This window comes from Stenella coeruleoalba (genome assembly GCF_951394435.1).
Source record: "Stenella coeruleoalba genome assembly, chromosome: 3".
Classification (NCBI taxonomy): domain Eukaryota; kingdom Metazoa; phylum Chordata; class Mammalia; order Artiodactyla; family Delphinidae; genus Stenella; species Stenella coeruleoalba.
In genome coordinates this window covers 163,520,299-163,538,112 of record NC_137148.1, presented here as the reverse complement: position 1 = coordinate 163,538,112, position 17,814 = coordinate 163,520,299, and the positions used below count along the sequence as shown (strand labels likewise).

The following is a 17,814-nucleotide window of genomic DNA, read 5'->3' as shown; positions in this document are numbered from 1 at the left end:
CAATATTTGTCCGTTTGTGACTGGCTTATTTCACTTAATATAATGTTTTCAAGGTTCACCCATGTTGTGGCATGTATCAGAATTTGCTTCTTTTTTATGGCTGAATAATATTCCATCATATAGATGGACCACATTTTGTTTATCCATTCATTGTGGGACATTTGGTTGTTTCCACTTTTTGGCTGTTGTGAATAATGATGCTAATATCTACACAAATATCTGTTTGAGACCTTGCTTTCAGTTATTTGGGGTATATACGCAGGAGTGGAATTGCTGGATCACATGGTAATTGTATATTTAAGAACTGCCAGACTGTTTTCCACAGCAGCTGCACTATTTTACATTCTAACCAGCAGTGCACAAGGGTTCCAATTTCTCCACATCTTCTCCAACACTTGTTATTTTCTGCGTTTGTTTTGTTTTGTTTTTATAATAGCCATCGCGTTGGTTGCGAAGTGGTATCCCATTGTAGTGGACATGATATCCTTTTACACTTGTTTGTATTTGAAAGACTCTGTTTGATGACAGCAGATTTTGGGAATCATATTATTTCAAAGGAATATCTCATTGTGGATCTTCATGGTGTCACTCCTTAACCCAGGTAGAAGTCAACATTTTATCTGTTATCTTTCCCACCACTTTCCTTTCTCATAAGAGCCAGCATGGGGTATATTTCTGTTCTAATTCTTTTACCCTCTATGCACTCTGTAACCCAAAAGCTTATATCCCATTTGGTTTACAAAGCCACTGTAGTTTGAGTGGTCTATGTCTGTTCTCATAGGTTTGTTTGTGTGTGTTTAACTTTTTATTTTGAAACAATCACAGATTCACATAAATGTTCCAAGAACACGCAAATACATTTTCTCCCCGAACTATTAGAGAGTAAGTTGCTGCCACGATGCCCCGTGACCCCTGCGCACTTGAGTGCGTTTCCAACAAACGGGGACAGTCTCCTTTTTACCCACAGGACAACTGTCACGGTCAGGAAGGGAACACTGATACCCCACCCACCATGGAATCCGCAGATCTCATTCAGGCTCTGTCAGTTGTCCCAATAATGTCCTTTATAGAAAAGGACAAAAAGGTCAAAATCTTGTTGCGTTTAGTTATCACATCTCTTCGGTCTTGTTTCATCTGTGACAAGCCCCTGTCTTTCCTTGACTTTCATGACCTTGACCATCTGGAAGATCACAGGCAAGTCCCTCCATCTGGGTTTATCTGGTGTTTCCTCATGATTAGATTTCTGCTACACATCCTCAAAATGAAGCAACGCCTCTTCTCACACAGAGGCTGCTCAGTGGTGCCCACATTTGCTCTGTCCCCTATTGATGACTTGAACTTTGATCACTCAAGTGAGATAGTGTCTGCCAGACTCCTCCTTTTTAAAGTTGCTCCTTTTCCCTTTGTAATAAGTATTCTGTAGGAGGTACTCTGAGACTATCCCTCATTCAATTTCCCTTTTATTCATTTTCGTATTTTGTGTCAGTATAGATTCATGGAATGCATGGAGTCTTATTTTATCACAGTTACTATTATCACTCATTTCGACGCTCAAATTGTCCCCGCGTTGGCTAGCGTGAGACCCTTGAAGCTGGCTCATGTCCTTCTGACATGTCTCCATCAGCCTCTGAGCATTCCCTTCCTTGCTGCCATGACATGTTCCAGGCTCGTATTCTCCCCTCTGCTGCCGGCCCGGGGTCAGCCATTTCTCCAGGAGCCCTGGCTCCACTTAGAGTAGTTCTTGGTCCCGGGTATGCTTGTTACTACTGAGGTGGTACTGCTCTGGTCACTCTCAGGGCACAGAGCTCAGGAGTATTTGCGGGCGATGCATATATATGTGTACACAGACTCATTCATGTCTGTTTTTACTGTATCTGCATACATTGAAAACCATGAGCTCATTTCAGTATCTTTTTTTTTTTTTTTTTTGGCTGCATCAGGCAGCTTATGGGATCTTAGTTCCCCAACCAGTGGTCAAACCCGGGAGCCGGCAGCGAAAGGGCCGAGTCCTAACCACTGGACGGCCAGGGAATTCCCTCATTTCAGTGTCTTTAATTCTGGTTCAGCACCACAGGGTTCATTCTATTTTTCTCTCTCTCTAGATTGGTAACTCCTTTCTCTGACAATAAGAACCCTGCTCCCATCATCCTCAGTACTTCTACTTATTTAATCAGTCGTTCCCTCCCCCCTTCACGTGCATCCCTTTTCACCACCTCAGCCCCTGACCCGGGTCCCCCACCAGCTCCCACTGGCTGCCCTCCTCGCTTCCCTTAGGCTCCAACGCCCAGAGCCAGGTCACCCTCTGCGGACGGCCCCTTGCCCTGTAGGTCCCACACTAAGCTCCTGCTCAGGTGCCTCTCACAGGTGTTTGAATGTCTAATGGCCTGTCTTGTCTGTTCCTTAATTAAATTATGGGGAGCAGATATTATGACTTCTAGTAAACAAGGTTGGGCTTTTTGGGGGTTTAAACAAGTTTGCCCTTAGCCCCTCGCAGCACTCCCTTCAGTGCCCTGTGTGAAACAGGTAAGCAGCATTCCTACAGCTGAACGAGCACAACCCGCGAGTCCTGTGAGCTGGAAGAAACTGCCCACGGGGGACACGCCAGTGTCCATCCCCTGGAGACATTGGCTACGGTCACATGCTCCTCAGGACCGTTGAATTGTATGATGTTGATCACCATCATAAAAACTTACCGTGTTGTTGCCTCTCTCTGAGGTGTGCTGTCCCCCTGCCAGCTCCCACCTGCCGCCAGGGGGAAAAAAACAGCCCTTGGCGGGGGCAGGTGATCCCCACTGCCCTCAGCAGTTGGCTCTGTCATCAGAGCTCCTTGGGTGTGTGGGCCCTTGAGGTTTTTATCGACAACTTAGCTATGCAAAGTAAGGAATTTAGTAGTAATGAAAAGCAGTTTTTCAAAGTAGTTTAATCAGCTGTTGTCTCAGGAAGCTGTAGTTCTTGATGACCTTTTCCCCATTAGTGAGATGATGCTGGGACTTTTGGGGAGACTGCTTCTTGAGAGCTGTGGGTGTGCGCTGTCTGGGCACTTCTCCTTTTGCTTCATCTGATTCTGTATGTCCATGTGTGAACACAGCTGTCAGTCAGCTTCAAACTCAGCAGTTTCAGGAGAAAATGAAAGGTTTGAGACCTACTGCCATCAGGACAGGCTGAGGTGTCCGTTTTAACTCACGCCGCTGCCCTGTCCCATCTTCCCAGGTGGCAAGGGCTACACTCAGGGCTTCTGACTCCACCCAGGCTGAATCCCAAGGCGGCTGTAGGGCTCAGAGCCTAGGCCGTGCGTCAGATCTGGGCATTTCTTCAGAAAATCATGCTTCCTCTCCACTGATTGGCTCCAACATCAGGGTGCCTGGTACATTTGGCTGCACGGGGATGGGGCAGCACCACTCAGCCTTGCAAAGCGCTGGCCATCACAACTGCCGAGAGCTGCCTAAACGTCAAGTTCAGCGTGGCCAGGTGTCTTTTCGTATCAGTAGGAAGTGCAGTCATGGAAGCACTGTGTTTCCAGCACATGGGCCGCAGGCCTTACAGTCTCCAGGATGGACCACGAGGAAAGTAAATGAGATCTCAGTGCTGCCTCAGCTTCCCCCAACCCCATGACCAGGAATGACCAAGTCTCGGGCCAAAGAAAACTATTCAGGGTCATGATCCTGCACCAGCTTCCCATGGGCCTCTGCCCGATGAGCGGTCCTGCAGGCTGAGCCTCCTGGGGTGCCCACGCTGGGAGATAGCACGTTGGCTTCTTGATTTAACCCACGTTTCTCACATTTCCCTCTAGCTAGTGTCTGCGACAGACCTTTAGGGTAAACACTAAACCTGCGCAGAGTGTTTAAAAGCCCAGTAGGTATTGATGGAGCGTGGGCCACAGCCAGAGAGCTCCACGAGTCCTGGCATCATTACCCCAAACTTCCAGTGGCCCGGGACAGACAGTTACTTAACTCCTGTTTTACAGATGAGCAGAGGGAAGCTCCGGAGAGAGGGTGGCACCCCCGTAACCCACAGCCAGGCTGCGTGCTGCCCCTCCACACCCTTTTGTGGCTCAGGGAGGGAACTCTGCACCCACAGGCCCCGGGCACTGTCTGTGCATCTGCTGCACTCATGCACCCATGATGGCTCCTAGCCTCTGCAATCTGTCTCCAGTGGTGAGTGCAGGGTCTAGGACGAGCCGTGTCCTAGGACTGCCCTGGTACCTGACACACAGTGTACACACCTTATATTTTTGTTGAGTGAAAAACTGTTTCTGGTGACTGATACCTATTAAGTGAAATCCTTTATCCTGTACAGCTTAGGGGTTCAGGAAGACTGAGTGTCTGGGGCCTGACTTAGAACCCAAGGCTTATCATTCGTATCATCCTGAAAAGAAAGCCATCCTCCACGTAAACCGTGTTGTCAAATGTTCCTGGAAGCACTACCCCACGAGTTCCAGGAATTGCCTTCCGATGCCTCCTCCGGCCTGTGGGAAGGACACGGGTGCATCTTCCAGGGTCGATACGCAGGCCCTCCACCTGTGCTCTCCTCTGTGTGGTGTCTGGGTGGTCCTGCCTGCCGCAGTCTCCGAAGACCAAGGATACCCTAGGAGTACACCCCCCTCCCGAATCCTTCCCTTGAAACAGCCATCCTTCTTGGTATCTGGAGGAGCTGTCCTGAGGAGAACAAATAAACCCTTTTTAGAGAGCTTTGAATTTAGCTGGGAGGACCCAATACTGGCCCAGTCCCTTTCCTGAAACCCTTGGGGCTGGGTGCGTTACAGAACTCAGAATTGTTTAGGCTTTACGTATGTGGTGTTGACAAGAGCTGAGGCAGAGCCTTGCCTTCAGTGACAGCCTCAGAACAGGAACGGTCGCACACACTGGTGTGGGTCAGGCTCTGCCTCCAAATTCACTTGAATGCCAACTTGCGTAAAGACCTTTGGAACTGGGATTGCAGATGGGCAGCGCGTTGAAGAGCCGCCAGGCGTCCTGGGAAGTTCACATCGAGGGACCTGCTCCGTCTTCTCCAAGCTGTGACTGTCCCCTGTGCTGGCCTCAAGTACGCATCTGTGCCTCACTTTGGTCAGTCCTGGGTTCACTTTGTTTCTGAGGAGCGAGAAGTCCCAGCCTCACCAGCCTTGCTCTCGGGCCAAGGAGCACGGGCAGCTGCCGTGGGGGAAGTGGATGTAATAACTCTCACACAAAGGACCGCCCTCCTATTTCCTCACCACCGTTCCTGGGCCTGGCTGGGAGCTCTCAGGCATAAGTAATCCAGCGGGGTTTTTTTACCTCTGTTTCCCTTCCTCCTCTGCCACTCAGGTCTGTTGCAGTTGCAACATCTTGATCAGTAGCTTCAGCTTTCTGGTTGGGTCTGTCCAACGACTACCCTTCGGGCCAATGTGTGACTTCTTCCAGAATTCAGATTCCTTTTGTGTTTGGCTGGCCCTGGGGCTGAGACCCCTGTGCGGTATTTCGCTGTGGCCGTGCAGGCTGCGGATCTCCTAGAGCTGGAGGGTTATTTTTCAGGTTGCTTGGAGTGTCCTTTCTCGGCTCCACAGGCTCCAGGTGACTCATGAATCAAGCCTCCGATTCTGATTAGCCTACAGAGCTCCTCTGCTGCTATTGACTGTGGCCCATCCCACAGGGGTGATTTGCATTTGAATTCATTAAAATCAAGTATAATTAAATAAGACGTTCTTCAGCCACACTAGCCACATCTCAATCAGTAGCCACACGTAGCTAGTGGCTCCCATATTAGTGCAGATCTAGAACATTCCATCATTGGGAAAGTTCTGTTGGACAGACAGGTGGATTAGTATAGACAAATAGAAAATCAAGGATTATGAAAAAAATTTAATGTCCATGATGATGACTAGAGAAACAAGATGTGGTCCATCTGTACAATGGCCTGTTGTTCAGCCATAAAAAGGAATGAAGTTTTCTGACACAAACTACAACATGGATGAACCTTAAAAACTTTATGCTAGGGCTTCCCTGGTGGCGCAGTCGTTAAGAATCCGCCTGCCAATGCAGAGGACACGGGTTCGAGCCCTGGTCCGGGAAGATCCCACATGCTGCGGAGCAACTAAACCCGCCAGCCACAACTACTGAGCCCGTGTGCCACAACTACTGCAGCCCGCGCGCCTAGAGCCCGTGCTCCTCAGCAAGAGAAGCCACGGCAGTGAGAAGCCCGTGCACTGCAACGAAGAGTAGCCACCCACTCACCGCAACTAGAGAAAGCCCATGCGCAGCAACAAAGACCCAACGCAGCCAAAAATAAATAAATAAATAAAATTTTTAAAAGAAAAAAAAAACTTTCTGCTAACAATAAGGCCCTACTGTATAGCACAGGGAACTATATTCAATATCTTGTAATAACATATAATGCAAAAGAATCTGAAAAAGATATAGATACAGATACAGATAAACTGAATCACTTTGCTGTATACCTGAAACATTGTAAATCAGCTATAGTTCAATTAAAAAAAAAAACAAACCTTTATTCTGAATAAAAGAAGCCAGACACAAAAGTCCACAATAGTGTGTGGTTCCATTTATGTGAAATGTCCGGAAGAGGGAGAAAGAGATTAGCAGTTGCCAGGGGCTGGGGTGGGGAGTGGGGAGTGACTGCTAACAGGGACAGGGTCTCTTTTTTTTTTTTTTTTTTAACATCTTTATTGGGGTATAATTGCTTTACAATGGTGTATTAGTTTCTGCTTTATAACAAAGTGAGTCAGTTATACATATACATATGTTCCCATATCTCTTCCCTCTTGCGTCTCCCTCCCTCCCACCCTCCCTATCCCACCCCTCCAGGCTGTCACAAAGCACCGAGCCAATATCAGGGTCTCTTTTTGAGGTAGTGAAAAAGTCAGGTGGTAGTTGCACAACCTGGTGAATGTACTGAAAACCACTGAGTTCTTCACTGGAAGTGGGTGAGTTGTATGTCACATGAATTATTTCTCAATGAAGCTGTTATAAAAACCAATCAAGAACTGACGGATTTCAGTTGGGGGCCCATAGCTTAAGGCCTTAGTACACAGATCCTTGTGAAGCAGCACTTTCTTGCAGCATCTGTTACCCTATTCAGATTTCTTCTTAGGGCTTAACCATCCACTGAAAGTATCCTGTGTGTTAATTTCATGCAGCATCTGTTACCCGCAAAAGCACAGGCGTGCCTGCAGTGTCCCAACCCTGTTATGGGCTTGGCATACAGTAGCTGTCAGTAAACTTGGCGATGGTGTGAAAGTGACTGATCTCTCTTAACAGAAAATGCTCCTTTTTACTGTCACCTAGAACTGTCCTCAGTCCCTGGGACAATCCCTCTTAGGGAAATTAGGGCCTTGGCGGGCCTAAAAGTCTGATTTCCAGCCCGGGAATGGGTAGGACATGGTTGTGCATGTTGCTGGTCTGGTCACCTCCCTGTGCAGGACTCGGCAAAGTAAAGGTCGTGCCTTTGGGTGACGGTAACCCAGCTTCGGGAGCTTCTAGATATTGTTCAGTTGAATTTAAAGCATTTCTTTGGATGAGAAATAAGATTGTTTAATGTAGACAGAAGCCATCCATAAGTGCTGTTTTTCTTAGCTGCTGCTCTTAAATGTTCCCAAAGCCTCACAGGAGAGCGTGGACTAATTTTCTAGACGTTTTACTTGGCTGCATTTTCTATTACAGCATTTTGCTGTCTTTTCCTTTTGCCCTGTTGCCACAGGAAAAAAAAAACCTAGGCAAACTGCATGCCGTTTTTACAGAGCGTCAGCTGTTCATACAGTAGTTTATGACAGAATCGCAGGCCTTAAGTTAACAAATGCAAAAGTATATTGAAATGAGAATTAATTTGCATATTTGGTTGAGGTTTCAGCACTTAGGTTGTGAGGTATTTTAATTAAGGATTAATTAGAATTGATAGGAATTTGCATAGTGTTATACTCCCGCCATCTGATGAATATCTAACGTGCATGACAGCTGTGATCTCAGAAACCGATGAGAGTTTGCTAAAGGGATATTCCTTGTAAAGTCCTGTGGGACCGAGAAAGTCCAGTGACTTAAAACATGGCTTCATCTAGAATGTTGCTTAAAAAACTGACCTGGGGGACGTTGTCTCAAAGGTAAATGCAGGCAGTTCTCCACACCAACAGGCTGTGCTCCAAGTTATCTCCCGGAAACAAGCATTTAACGGGCCCTTGACAGTGCGGGTGGCCAGCTGGTCAGAATGCCATTGCTCAGCACCAACCCCACCTGGGGGCCAATTTAGGGACAAGGGGGAGGGGGAGGGGGGAGTTGTCGGTGACATCGGTGATCCCCGGGTGACTCCAGTCACACAAGAATGCCCTTCAACCTGCAAGTGGGTGACGTCTCCCCTCTTTACCTTGCCCGTCTGTCCCTTCCCGGGCTCTGGTCCCATCTGCTCGACCAACACCTACAGGACAGAGCCTGCCCGTGTCTCACTCTAAGCAGTGCCTCTAAAGGGTCCCCAGTAAGTCCAAGTGTGGTGTGGTTTAGGGAGATGCCCCTTGTCAGGTTAAGGAGGGTTCTTTCTGTTCCTGGTTTGCTAAGGGTTTTTCTCATTAATGGGTGTTGTTTGAATGAGTTTGTTTCTTTTTTTTTTTTTTTAATTTATTTTGGCTGTGCTGGGTCTTCGTTTCTGTGCGAGGGCTTTCTCTAGTTGTGGCAAGCGGGGGCCACTCTTCATCGCGGTGCACGGGCCTCTCACTATCGCGGCCTCTCCTGTTGCGGAGCACAGGCTCCAGACGCGCAGGCTCAGCAGTTGTGGCTCACGGGCCTAGTTGCTGCGCGGCATGTGGGATCCTCCCAGACCAGGGCTCGAACCCATGTCCCCTGCATTAGCAGGCAGATTCTCAACCATTGCGCCACCAGGGAAGCCCCATTCAGTTTGTTTCTTTCTGCATCCTTTGAGCTATAGTTTTTCTCCTTGTGGTTACTGTGATGCTTTACGTTGATAGGTTTTCATTTACACTGATTTCCATTGGCGTTGATGATTTTTACTGACAGATTTTGGAAGCACCTATGTTCAGAGATGTATCTTCTTGGTTGTGATTCATATGTTTGTTGCATGTACATGCACACAGATGCTGTTGACTTCGGGTTGCTGGTCATTTGTTTTGCCCTTTCGGCTCTGGTCATGAATGTGCTGGGATGTGACTTCCCCATGAGGTCCCGCCCTGAGTTCTCCGTCTGGTGAGTGGGTGGCTTTTTCCGTGTCTCTTCTCCAAAACAGTTTGTTGCAGAAAGGGGCTCTCTCTTCCTTGAGGGCCTGGTAGCACTGGTCCATAAAATGTCCTGGTGGCCTTTGAGGAGAGGTTTCTTAGCACAAGTTCCTATTTCTGGGCCGTGATTCTGTGAGGCCAGGCACGTTCCAGGAACCAGAGCCAAGGCAGTGAACAAGACAGCGACGGTCCTTAGGGAAGAGGGTTGTTCCACACAGCCGTAGAGAGACAGATGTGGCCCTCAGGGCCCTGGGTAGAGGTGGGGTGGGCGGGCGGGCACCTCGGCTGTTGCCTCGGCTAAGGTGTTCACTCCTGGGCTGGGGAACCTGGGCTGCTTCTCTGTGAGGGAAGCGCCCACAGTCTGGGTTCCTGCCACATTTGTGATGCCACCAAGCTGGCGTCCTCGGGGTTTCAGGGGCCTTGCTTCCTCACTAAATAGATCTTCCCATGAGAATGGATTGCTCTTCCTTTACAACCCGGTCCTGGCCCCCTCCTCCTCACTTAACATCTCTATGTCCACTCGATGGGAGCGCCTGCAGTGAGCCTTTTTCCTGTGCACAGGGCTTTCCCTCAGCATCTCATCTCTGGAACTCAGGACACCCTAACAGGCTCTTTCCAGGTGGCAGCTCTGTCTCCGTCCCACGACTGATGACTGTAATGATGCACAGGGAGGCAGGCATCCTACACATGTGTCAGGAGGGTCACTTCTGGACTGTCCCACACCCAGAGCTCGCACCTGGGGCCTGGGCATCTCCAGGACATACCCACAGCCTCCAGCAGTGACCCAGCCACAGTCTGCTCAGGCCACAGGGTTTTGGCTCACCACCGCCCAGTACCAGTGCGAAATACAAGCAAGATGAACTAGGACATGGAAAGGAAGAATGAAGGAAGCATACAAAAGAATACGCCCAGGACTTCCCTGGTGGTCCAGTGGTTAAAACTCTGTGCTCCCAACGCAGGGGGCCCGGGTTCGATCCCTGGTCAGGGAACTAGATCTCACATGCCACAGCTAAGAGCCCGCATCCCGCAACTAAGAGCCCACATGCCGCAACTAAGACACGGAGCAGCCAAATAAAAAGCCCAAAAGTCTCACTAGATTCAACAGACATGAAATTACTCTGTCACATTGCTATAAAGGTTTCTATGTGCAACCTCTCTGTCTGTGTTGGCCTTTCCATAGACGGAGGGCAAACCAGACACTACCTTTCAAGGAGTCCTGATCTAGATTAGGACTGAACAAAACAAGCAAAAATCTCATCCTTCATACTGCACCCACAGAAGGAAAACTGTCAAGAGAAGGGGCAGGATCCAGAGGGGATTCCAAGGAAGGGGGGGCACCTGAAGGCAGTGATTCAGAGGTGTGCTGACCTACCCGGACCTGCATGCATGTAGGTTCTTCCTCAGACCCATGTTAGGCTCTGTGACATGCATACTGTGGAGCAGGGTTGCAGACCACAGTGTTGGTAAATAAAGTTTTATTGGAACACAGCTGCTCATTGGTTTACTATTTTCTGGGGCTGGTTCAGTTCCCAGTAAGGGCTCTTTTCCTGGCTTCCAGACAGATGACTTCTCGCTGTGTCCTCACAAGGGGAATGGAATAAGGAAGAGGTCTCTCTTCCTCTGCTTAGAAGGCCACAGTCTTATGGATTAGGGCCCCACCCCTATGACCTCACTGAACTTTTTTTTTTTTTTTTTGGCTGTGTTGGGTCTTTGTTGCTGTGCGCAGGCTCTCGTTGCAGCAAACAGGGGCTACTCTTCCTTGCGGTGCGTGAGCTTCTCATTGCGGTGGCTTCTCTCATTGCAGAACATGGGGTCTAGGCACGCAGGCTTCAGAAGTTGCAGCTCGTGGGCTCTAGAGAGCAGGCTCAGCAGTTGTGGTGCACGGGCTTATTTACTCCATGGCATGTGGGATCTTACCAGGCCTGGGATCGAGCCCATGTCCCCTGCATTGGCAGGCAGATTCTTAACCACTGCGCCACCAGGGAAGCCCCTCGTTGGATTTTAATTGCATCCTCACAGGCCCTATTCCACATAGACATTGGGGGTTCCACATGTGAATTTGGGGGGGACACAATTCAGTCCATAGCAGTTCCATATTGTTTCTTAGAAAAAACATAATGTGTTGCTATTCATAATTTTATTTTACTTCCTTGTTTGGTTTACTGGAGTTTTTTACCCACAGTAAATTGGGAACATAAGGAAATTTGGTGGTTGGGTGGAAGTGCCTCTGTTTTAGATCCCACCACCTCATCTGAGTGTCTGCAACTGACAGTGTCCCTGAGCTGAGCTCCTGGTCTCCAAAGCCTCCCCGCCTGCCAATCGAGGGCTGTGGGGGAGCTGAGGAGCGCCCCTGGGACCGGAAATGAGCTTGTTGTAATTAACGGTAACGAGTGTCTAATGACCATGATCAGGCAGGGACAGGGTGCTGGGAGACAGATGCGCGGTGCTGAGGGAGAGGCAGGGCCGCATGCAAGGGGCCGCTCGCTGACAGAAGGCAAAGGCGCTCGGCATGGCCGTGTCCACAGCTGGGACCGGTCCTGGTGACTAAGGCACAGGGTAACTTTTTTTAAGTTTTGCTTCTCCTCATACACATACATTCGCAAAAATATACAGCTTTAAAGAAGCAAAGCTTGTAGCTCATGAATGATGGTCATAACATACGCACTGTTAACACCACAGGGCCTGGGGTATGACAGGCATATTGTCTCCTTATTCATGGGCATTTGGGCGGTTTTGGTTTTTCACAGTTACGGGGTGGTCATGAGTGTCCTGTAAATACAGCATCTGCGGGGGTCAGTGTTCCTGTAGGGTAAATTCGCAGAACAGAGTTCTGATCAAGATCAAAGGATATGTGCTTTTTCTGTGTTAATCGGCATTTCAAACCTCCCCTCCAAAAAAGGCCACACCAACACATACCCCGTAAAGAGATATGAGAAAATGGTGTTCTCTTTGTAATTTGAGAGCTTTCATTTGAGGACAGTAAGTCCCGTGGTTTTTTGGGGTATTTTTTAAAATCTCCAGCACCTGGTTGGGTACCTGGCTTGTGATAGACTCTCAGATGCTTACTGTTGGATAAATAAAAGAACGAAAGGGGTTCCCTAGTGGTCTAGTGGTTAGGATTCGGCGCTTTCACTGCTGTGACCCAGGTTCAATCCCTGGTCGGGGAGCTGAGATCCCACAAGGCATGTGTCACGGCCAAGAAAAAAGAATGAAAGACTGCCACGCACCCCTGAGCAGCCCAGAGTCACACACTCATGAACACACACAGGTGTGCACATGCCCCCACCACCGCATGTCCAGCCTGGACCACTGCTGCCCCTAATTGTAATGACGGAAGCTGTGATGGAAGCTGTGGAGGTGGCCTCTCCAGCCCGGGAGTCAGGGTGTGCTGGGGGCCCTCTGGGGCGGGACGGGGTGCTGTGTGTCCCTCTCGAGTCACTCTTGAGCCCCAGCCGCAACCACGGGTGCTCAGGGACGAGCTGCTGAGTAAGCCTGAGACGGTCGCAGAGCATCTGCTGTGCTGCGAAGGGCCATGAAGGGCCCAGCAGAGGGAAAGTTCATGAAGGTGGGTTGGGAAGGCCGTCGCGAAAGACCCTGAGTACGAGGTGTCAGAGTCTAGGCTTTAGTTTAGGTGGATGCAGGCCCTGGTTGAAGTCTTTGAACAAAAGACTGGCGTGATGAGCACAGTGTTTGAAGGTAGTTGGCTTGCCGGTGTGCACAGTGGATCGGAGGGGAGGGGTTTCCTCACAGGTCATGGAGGGCAGGAGAGGGGTCAGCGCAGCAGGGTTCCAGCAGTGGCATTAAGGGAGGGGATGGATGGTGGGTTGATCATGGAGTTTGAATCAATAGGATTTGCAAACAGAGGGCCTGAGGGAGGAGGACGTCCATTATCCGCTCTGGGTTAGGAGTGGTTAGGAGGGTGCGGGCCTTCACAGGGATCAGGCCGCACAGGTCAGCTCTGTCCAGGGGTGCCCAGCGTTTACATCTGGTGCTTCCTGAAGACCAAGTAAGGTTGTTAGAGAATTGGGTCTCTGAACTGGAAGGCCAGCAACTGATAAAAGGGGCACTTTTCCTTTAGTTCTTTCAGAAAAAGCCACATTATAACCCAGTGGGACTGAGTTAAGTGGCAGGGGTTCCTTTGGGTGAGTTGAGGGTCCCCAAACGTAAGGAGGTAAAGCTCCCTGCATGTGAAGAAAATTCCTGCAAGGATATCTCTTGAGCGCCTTCAATTTTCACTGGGGAGTTTTTGACAGAAAAGGTTAACCTGTTACATAGGGAACAAGAAAGGGGCACATGATTAATGAGTAAATATCCATATGATAGGATTAAACTCAATTTTTTTTTTTTGGCCGCACCACGTAGCTTGCAGGATCTTAGCTCCCCGACCAGGGATTGAACCCGGGCCACAGCAGTGAAAGCGCTGAGCCCTAACCACTGGACCACCGGGGAATTCCCTAAACTCAATTTTTATTTGAGCACTTGAGTCAGTCAGTAGCTGATAGTATTGAGAGCCTGTTTCCAAGAAAACACTCTAAACTTTGTTTTTCCAGAAAGTCAGAGCTAGATGGATATCCTATATCATTACCTCCTTCTCCGTTCCCTGCCTTCCATCAGGAACCACCCCCCAATCTTTTTTCCTCTGTAGCCACAGATGTTTCTTCTGTCACTGAAAAAGCAAAGAAGACACAGGTCCTGCAAGACCACCCTCCTCAGACCCGAGCTTGCTCTGTAACCCCTGCAGCAGGCTCTTCCCTGTACTGCCTGTCTCCCATGCTTCTCCGGAACTTGCTAGTCAGGCTGTACCCCACCTTACCCTGCTTTTTCAGAGGTTAACAGCGTTCCCCTAATGACCAAGCCCGTGTTTCCACCCCTCTGTGACTACTTCTGGTTTTTCCTCCACCTACCTGATAACTCTTTCCGTCTCCTCCTTTGCCTGTTCTTGAAATGCTGGTTTTCTAGTATTCAGGGGCATGGCCTTCTCATAGGTGTAGCTGCAGGTACAGGTGGATATGTACGGATTTCCCACACACCACACGCCGATGACTCATGAATACCTGTTTCCCACCCAAACTGGTCAGCTCAGCCCCAGCTCCCAGGAAGCAGCTGCCTCGCAGCCACCTGGACGTTCATGCTTAGCTGGGTCAGGGACCAGGCTGATGCCATTTTTTCTCGTGCCTGCCTGCTGCTTTGTGTGCTGTACTTGGGAAAAAATGGCACCTTCCAGGGCGAATGTGGGAGTGGTCACAGCCTCTTCCTTTCTCTCATGCCCGCATCTGGTGGTCACAGACTCTGGGGCCTCGCCCTCTGGCCGCCCTGTAGCTGACCTGCATCCCCTCGGAGAGCAACAGCTCCCCCCCACTGCCTCCCCTGCCCGTCCACTGCCCGTCCAGTCCTGCCCTCGAGCACGTCACCTTCTCAGTCCAGCTGCGGTGGCTTCTCCATGTTGTAAAGCCAATCATCTTGTTTCTCCGCTTAAAGTCTCTCCGTGGGGGACTTCCCTGGTGTCACAGTGATTAAGAATCCGCCTGCCAATGCAGCGGACAGGGGTTCGAGCCCTGGTCTGGGAAGATCCCACAGGCCGCGGAGCAACTAAGCCCGTGCGCCACAACTACTGAGCCTGCGCTCTAGAGCCTGCGAGCCACAACTACTGAAGCCCGCACGCCTAGAGCCCATGCTCCGCAACAAGAGAAGCCACCGCAATGAGAAGACCGCACACTGCAACGAAGAGTAGCCCCCACTGGCCGCAACTAGAGAAAGCCCGCGCACAGCAACGAAGACCCAATGCAGCCATAAATAAATAAATAAATAAATGTATTTTTTAAAAAAGGTCTCTCGGTGGGTTAGTTCATCTTCTCTGGCACCTCTGGATCAGTCTTTTCCTCTTTACTTTATAGCAACAACCCTCCCCCCAACACACACACAGGAAACACAAACAGACATAATAGATGTGTTACCAAACCAAAGTTCAGTCTTCTGAAAAGCAAAGTCACTCTCCTGACACCGGGCGGTGGTGAAGGAAAGTACAGTGCTTATTGCAGGGTGCCAAGCAAGGGAGTGGGAGACAAGCCTCAGATCTACTCCACCTTGGTCTTTGAGTGAGGGTTTTTTGGTTTGTTTTTTTTTAAGGGGAAGAACAGAGAGGCTGGAATTAATCATCATCTTGTGACATTTCATAATCGTAGTTTCGGAAATCAGGATGTCTCTGGTTTATGATTCGCTGACCAGGTGGGTCCATGGCTTAGGGGTCTGTTAGCTCATCTTGCCCTGGAGACATAACCTGAGTTTGTACATTAGTGACGATATCTATAATAGCAATTTTAGCACGTTAAGGATGTTATCAACAACAGCAATTTTAGTCATCTGACTGATTAGTGTTCAGTTAGCACAGGACTGAGGTCAAAGGGGACAAGAAAGGGAATAAAGTTTTAGATAGAGGAACTAGTCAAACTCAGTAAGGGAACTCGGTTTTGGGGGGCTTAGTTTCAGACGCACAGCAGCACGGCCTTGCCTGAAGCCAGGCGGCCACTAGCCTTCGTATCCCTGCCTGTGCTAGTGTGTGTGTCTGGAACGTGCTTCCTCTCCCATCTGAAGACAAGGTTCAGGGCTTCAGGCTTTCCAGCACCCAGTGCCACCCCGCCCCTGCCCTGCGGGCCCCCACACACACCCAACTGTGGGCTGTGAGCTGTGGTCGGTGTGCCCCCTGCATTCCCGCCACCCGGACTGGGCTCCTAAGCACGGCACCTGGACCAGCGTCACGGGGGTTACTCAGTGTCTGTTATCAGATGAAGTCTTTCTTTCCCCTCAAGGGTTCCGTGAAAAGTGTTCAGACACGAAGCCAGTGCTAACACTCTGTCGTGGTTGTTTTCATTTCGACAACAGACACTGATTCAGTGTCTCCTCTCTTACCCAGGGTTGAACATTCGTGGCATTCTGGCAGAGGGTCCCCCCGACGCTCAGCTCCAAAAGCTGGATAACATGCTGCTGGCCGAGGGCATGTGCAGGCCGGAGAAGCACCGAAGAGGAGCCCAGGCGGCGGCCGGCACAGCAACCCCAGGTGGCTGTCCAAATGACAGTGGCCCTGAGCACTCTGACTCCAGGGCCAAGCTGTCCCAGACCCGACAGATTTACCCCTCTGAGCTAGAGAAACATGAACAGGTGATCTTCCTGCATGGAAGAGTTTCTGTCATGTGAACGCGCATTTGTCAAAGCGAAATGTGGAGCACTAACTGCCTGCCTTTGGTGGCCCAGAGCAGGGCGTCCACACACTTGGTCTCACGGCAAAGGTGGCCGATTTTACCCGAAGCCTTTTGCCTTCACTTCTCAGTAGCCAGCCTGTGTGGGGGCCTCGGGGGGCAGGTGGCTGGTCCCACATGGAGCCCCCGGGACAGCCTGCCGGGTAGTCACCGGCTGGCATTTGTCTCCCCACCCCAGGCCTGCCGTGAGTTCACCACGCATGTCACCAGCCTTCTCCGGGAGCAGAGCAGGATAAGGCCTGTCTCGCCCAAGGAGATCGAGCACGTGGTGGGCATCCTCCACGGCAAGTTCAACAGCGTCCTGATGCAGCTGAAGGAGAGCACCTGCGAGGCCGTGATGACCCTGCGCTCGAGGGTCCTCGACGCCAGGTCAGGCCCTACCTACCCCCGGCCTGTGACCCCAGGGTCAGCTCTCAGGAAGAGGAACCTAAGGCAGTGCTGGCTTGGGTCTAAGTTCTGGGGGCCTCCAGGCCTGTGCAGGGGCTGTGGCCACAGCTGCAGGCGTAGCCCTCACACAGCCTCTTGGAAGGCGACTGAAGTGCTGGCTGCTGCTGTTACAACCTCTAGGGAATCAGAGACGAGGACGAGGCCCCACATACGATCCCCGGCTGAGGCCGTCTGTCTTCACAGGCGTTAGCGGCAGAACTTCGGCAAGCAAGCCACGGAAGTGCTGAATGAATATTTTTACTCCCATGTGAGCAACCCTTACCCCAGTGAAGAAACCAAAGAAGAGCTGGCCAGGAAGGGTGGCATCACCGTCTCCCAGGTGACAGTCCTTCCCTGCCACACCTCCCTGAACCCAGAAGGGAGGGAAAGTTCAGCCCAGTGAGGAGGCCACCCAGGGAAGCTGGTGAAATGTGTGGGGCGGGAGCCGGGTAGGCAGGCTTCCAGTCGGCCTGACTGGGCTCAGGTCCCGGGGTCTGGGCTATGAAAGTGGGCCTCAGGCGGGAAGCCACACCCACCAGGTGTGGGGACTCGCTGAGGCGACCGGTGTGGAGTGTGCGGTCCCGGAGGCGACACCACAGAGTGTATCATGAGGTACTCCGTGGATTGTAGTCGTTGGGATTTAATATTCTCCTAACAGAGGGATGTGCTGTGTTGCGTAAGAGGGGTGGGGTATGAGCTTGGGAGAAGAAGAAGAACTTGGAGGAAAATTAGGACTTGAAGTGATAGACCAGCTCTTGTGCTTAAGTACCGATTCAGTTATCCTGGGATAAGTTCAGGCGCGCGCCTTGCCTTCTTGTTTCTCAAACAGTCCAGTGTGTGTGTCTGGGGGTACAAGACAGACGACATCTGGCTCCAGAGGGGGAATGGTGGTGCAGATCAGAGAAGGGACCTGGACAGCCTTGGGCAACC

General features: G+C 50.6%; 1 protein-coding gene across 3 annotated transcripts in view; it reads left to right on the top strand.

The window, feature by feature from the left end:
* Positions 1–17,814, top strand: part of PBX4 (PBX homeobox 4) — a 38,596-nt gene that overhangs the window by 14,814 nt on the left and 5,968 nt on the right. For all 3 annotated transcript variants that reach the window (XM_079918887.1, XM_079918886.1, XM_079918885.1), the window contains exons 3-5: positions 16,116–16,259; positions 16,637–16,827; positions 17,089–17,224. In XM_079918887.1, coding sequence (XP_079775013.1) covers positions 16,116–16,259; positions 16,637–16,647 — 155 coding nt within the window. In that variant the 3' untranslated portion in view covers positions 16,648–16,827; positions 17,089–17,224. The remainder of the gene's footprint in view (positions 1–16,115; positions 16,260–16,636; positions 16,828–17,088; positions 17,225–17,814) is intronic.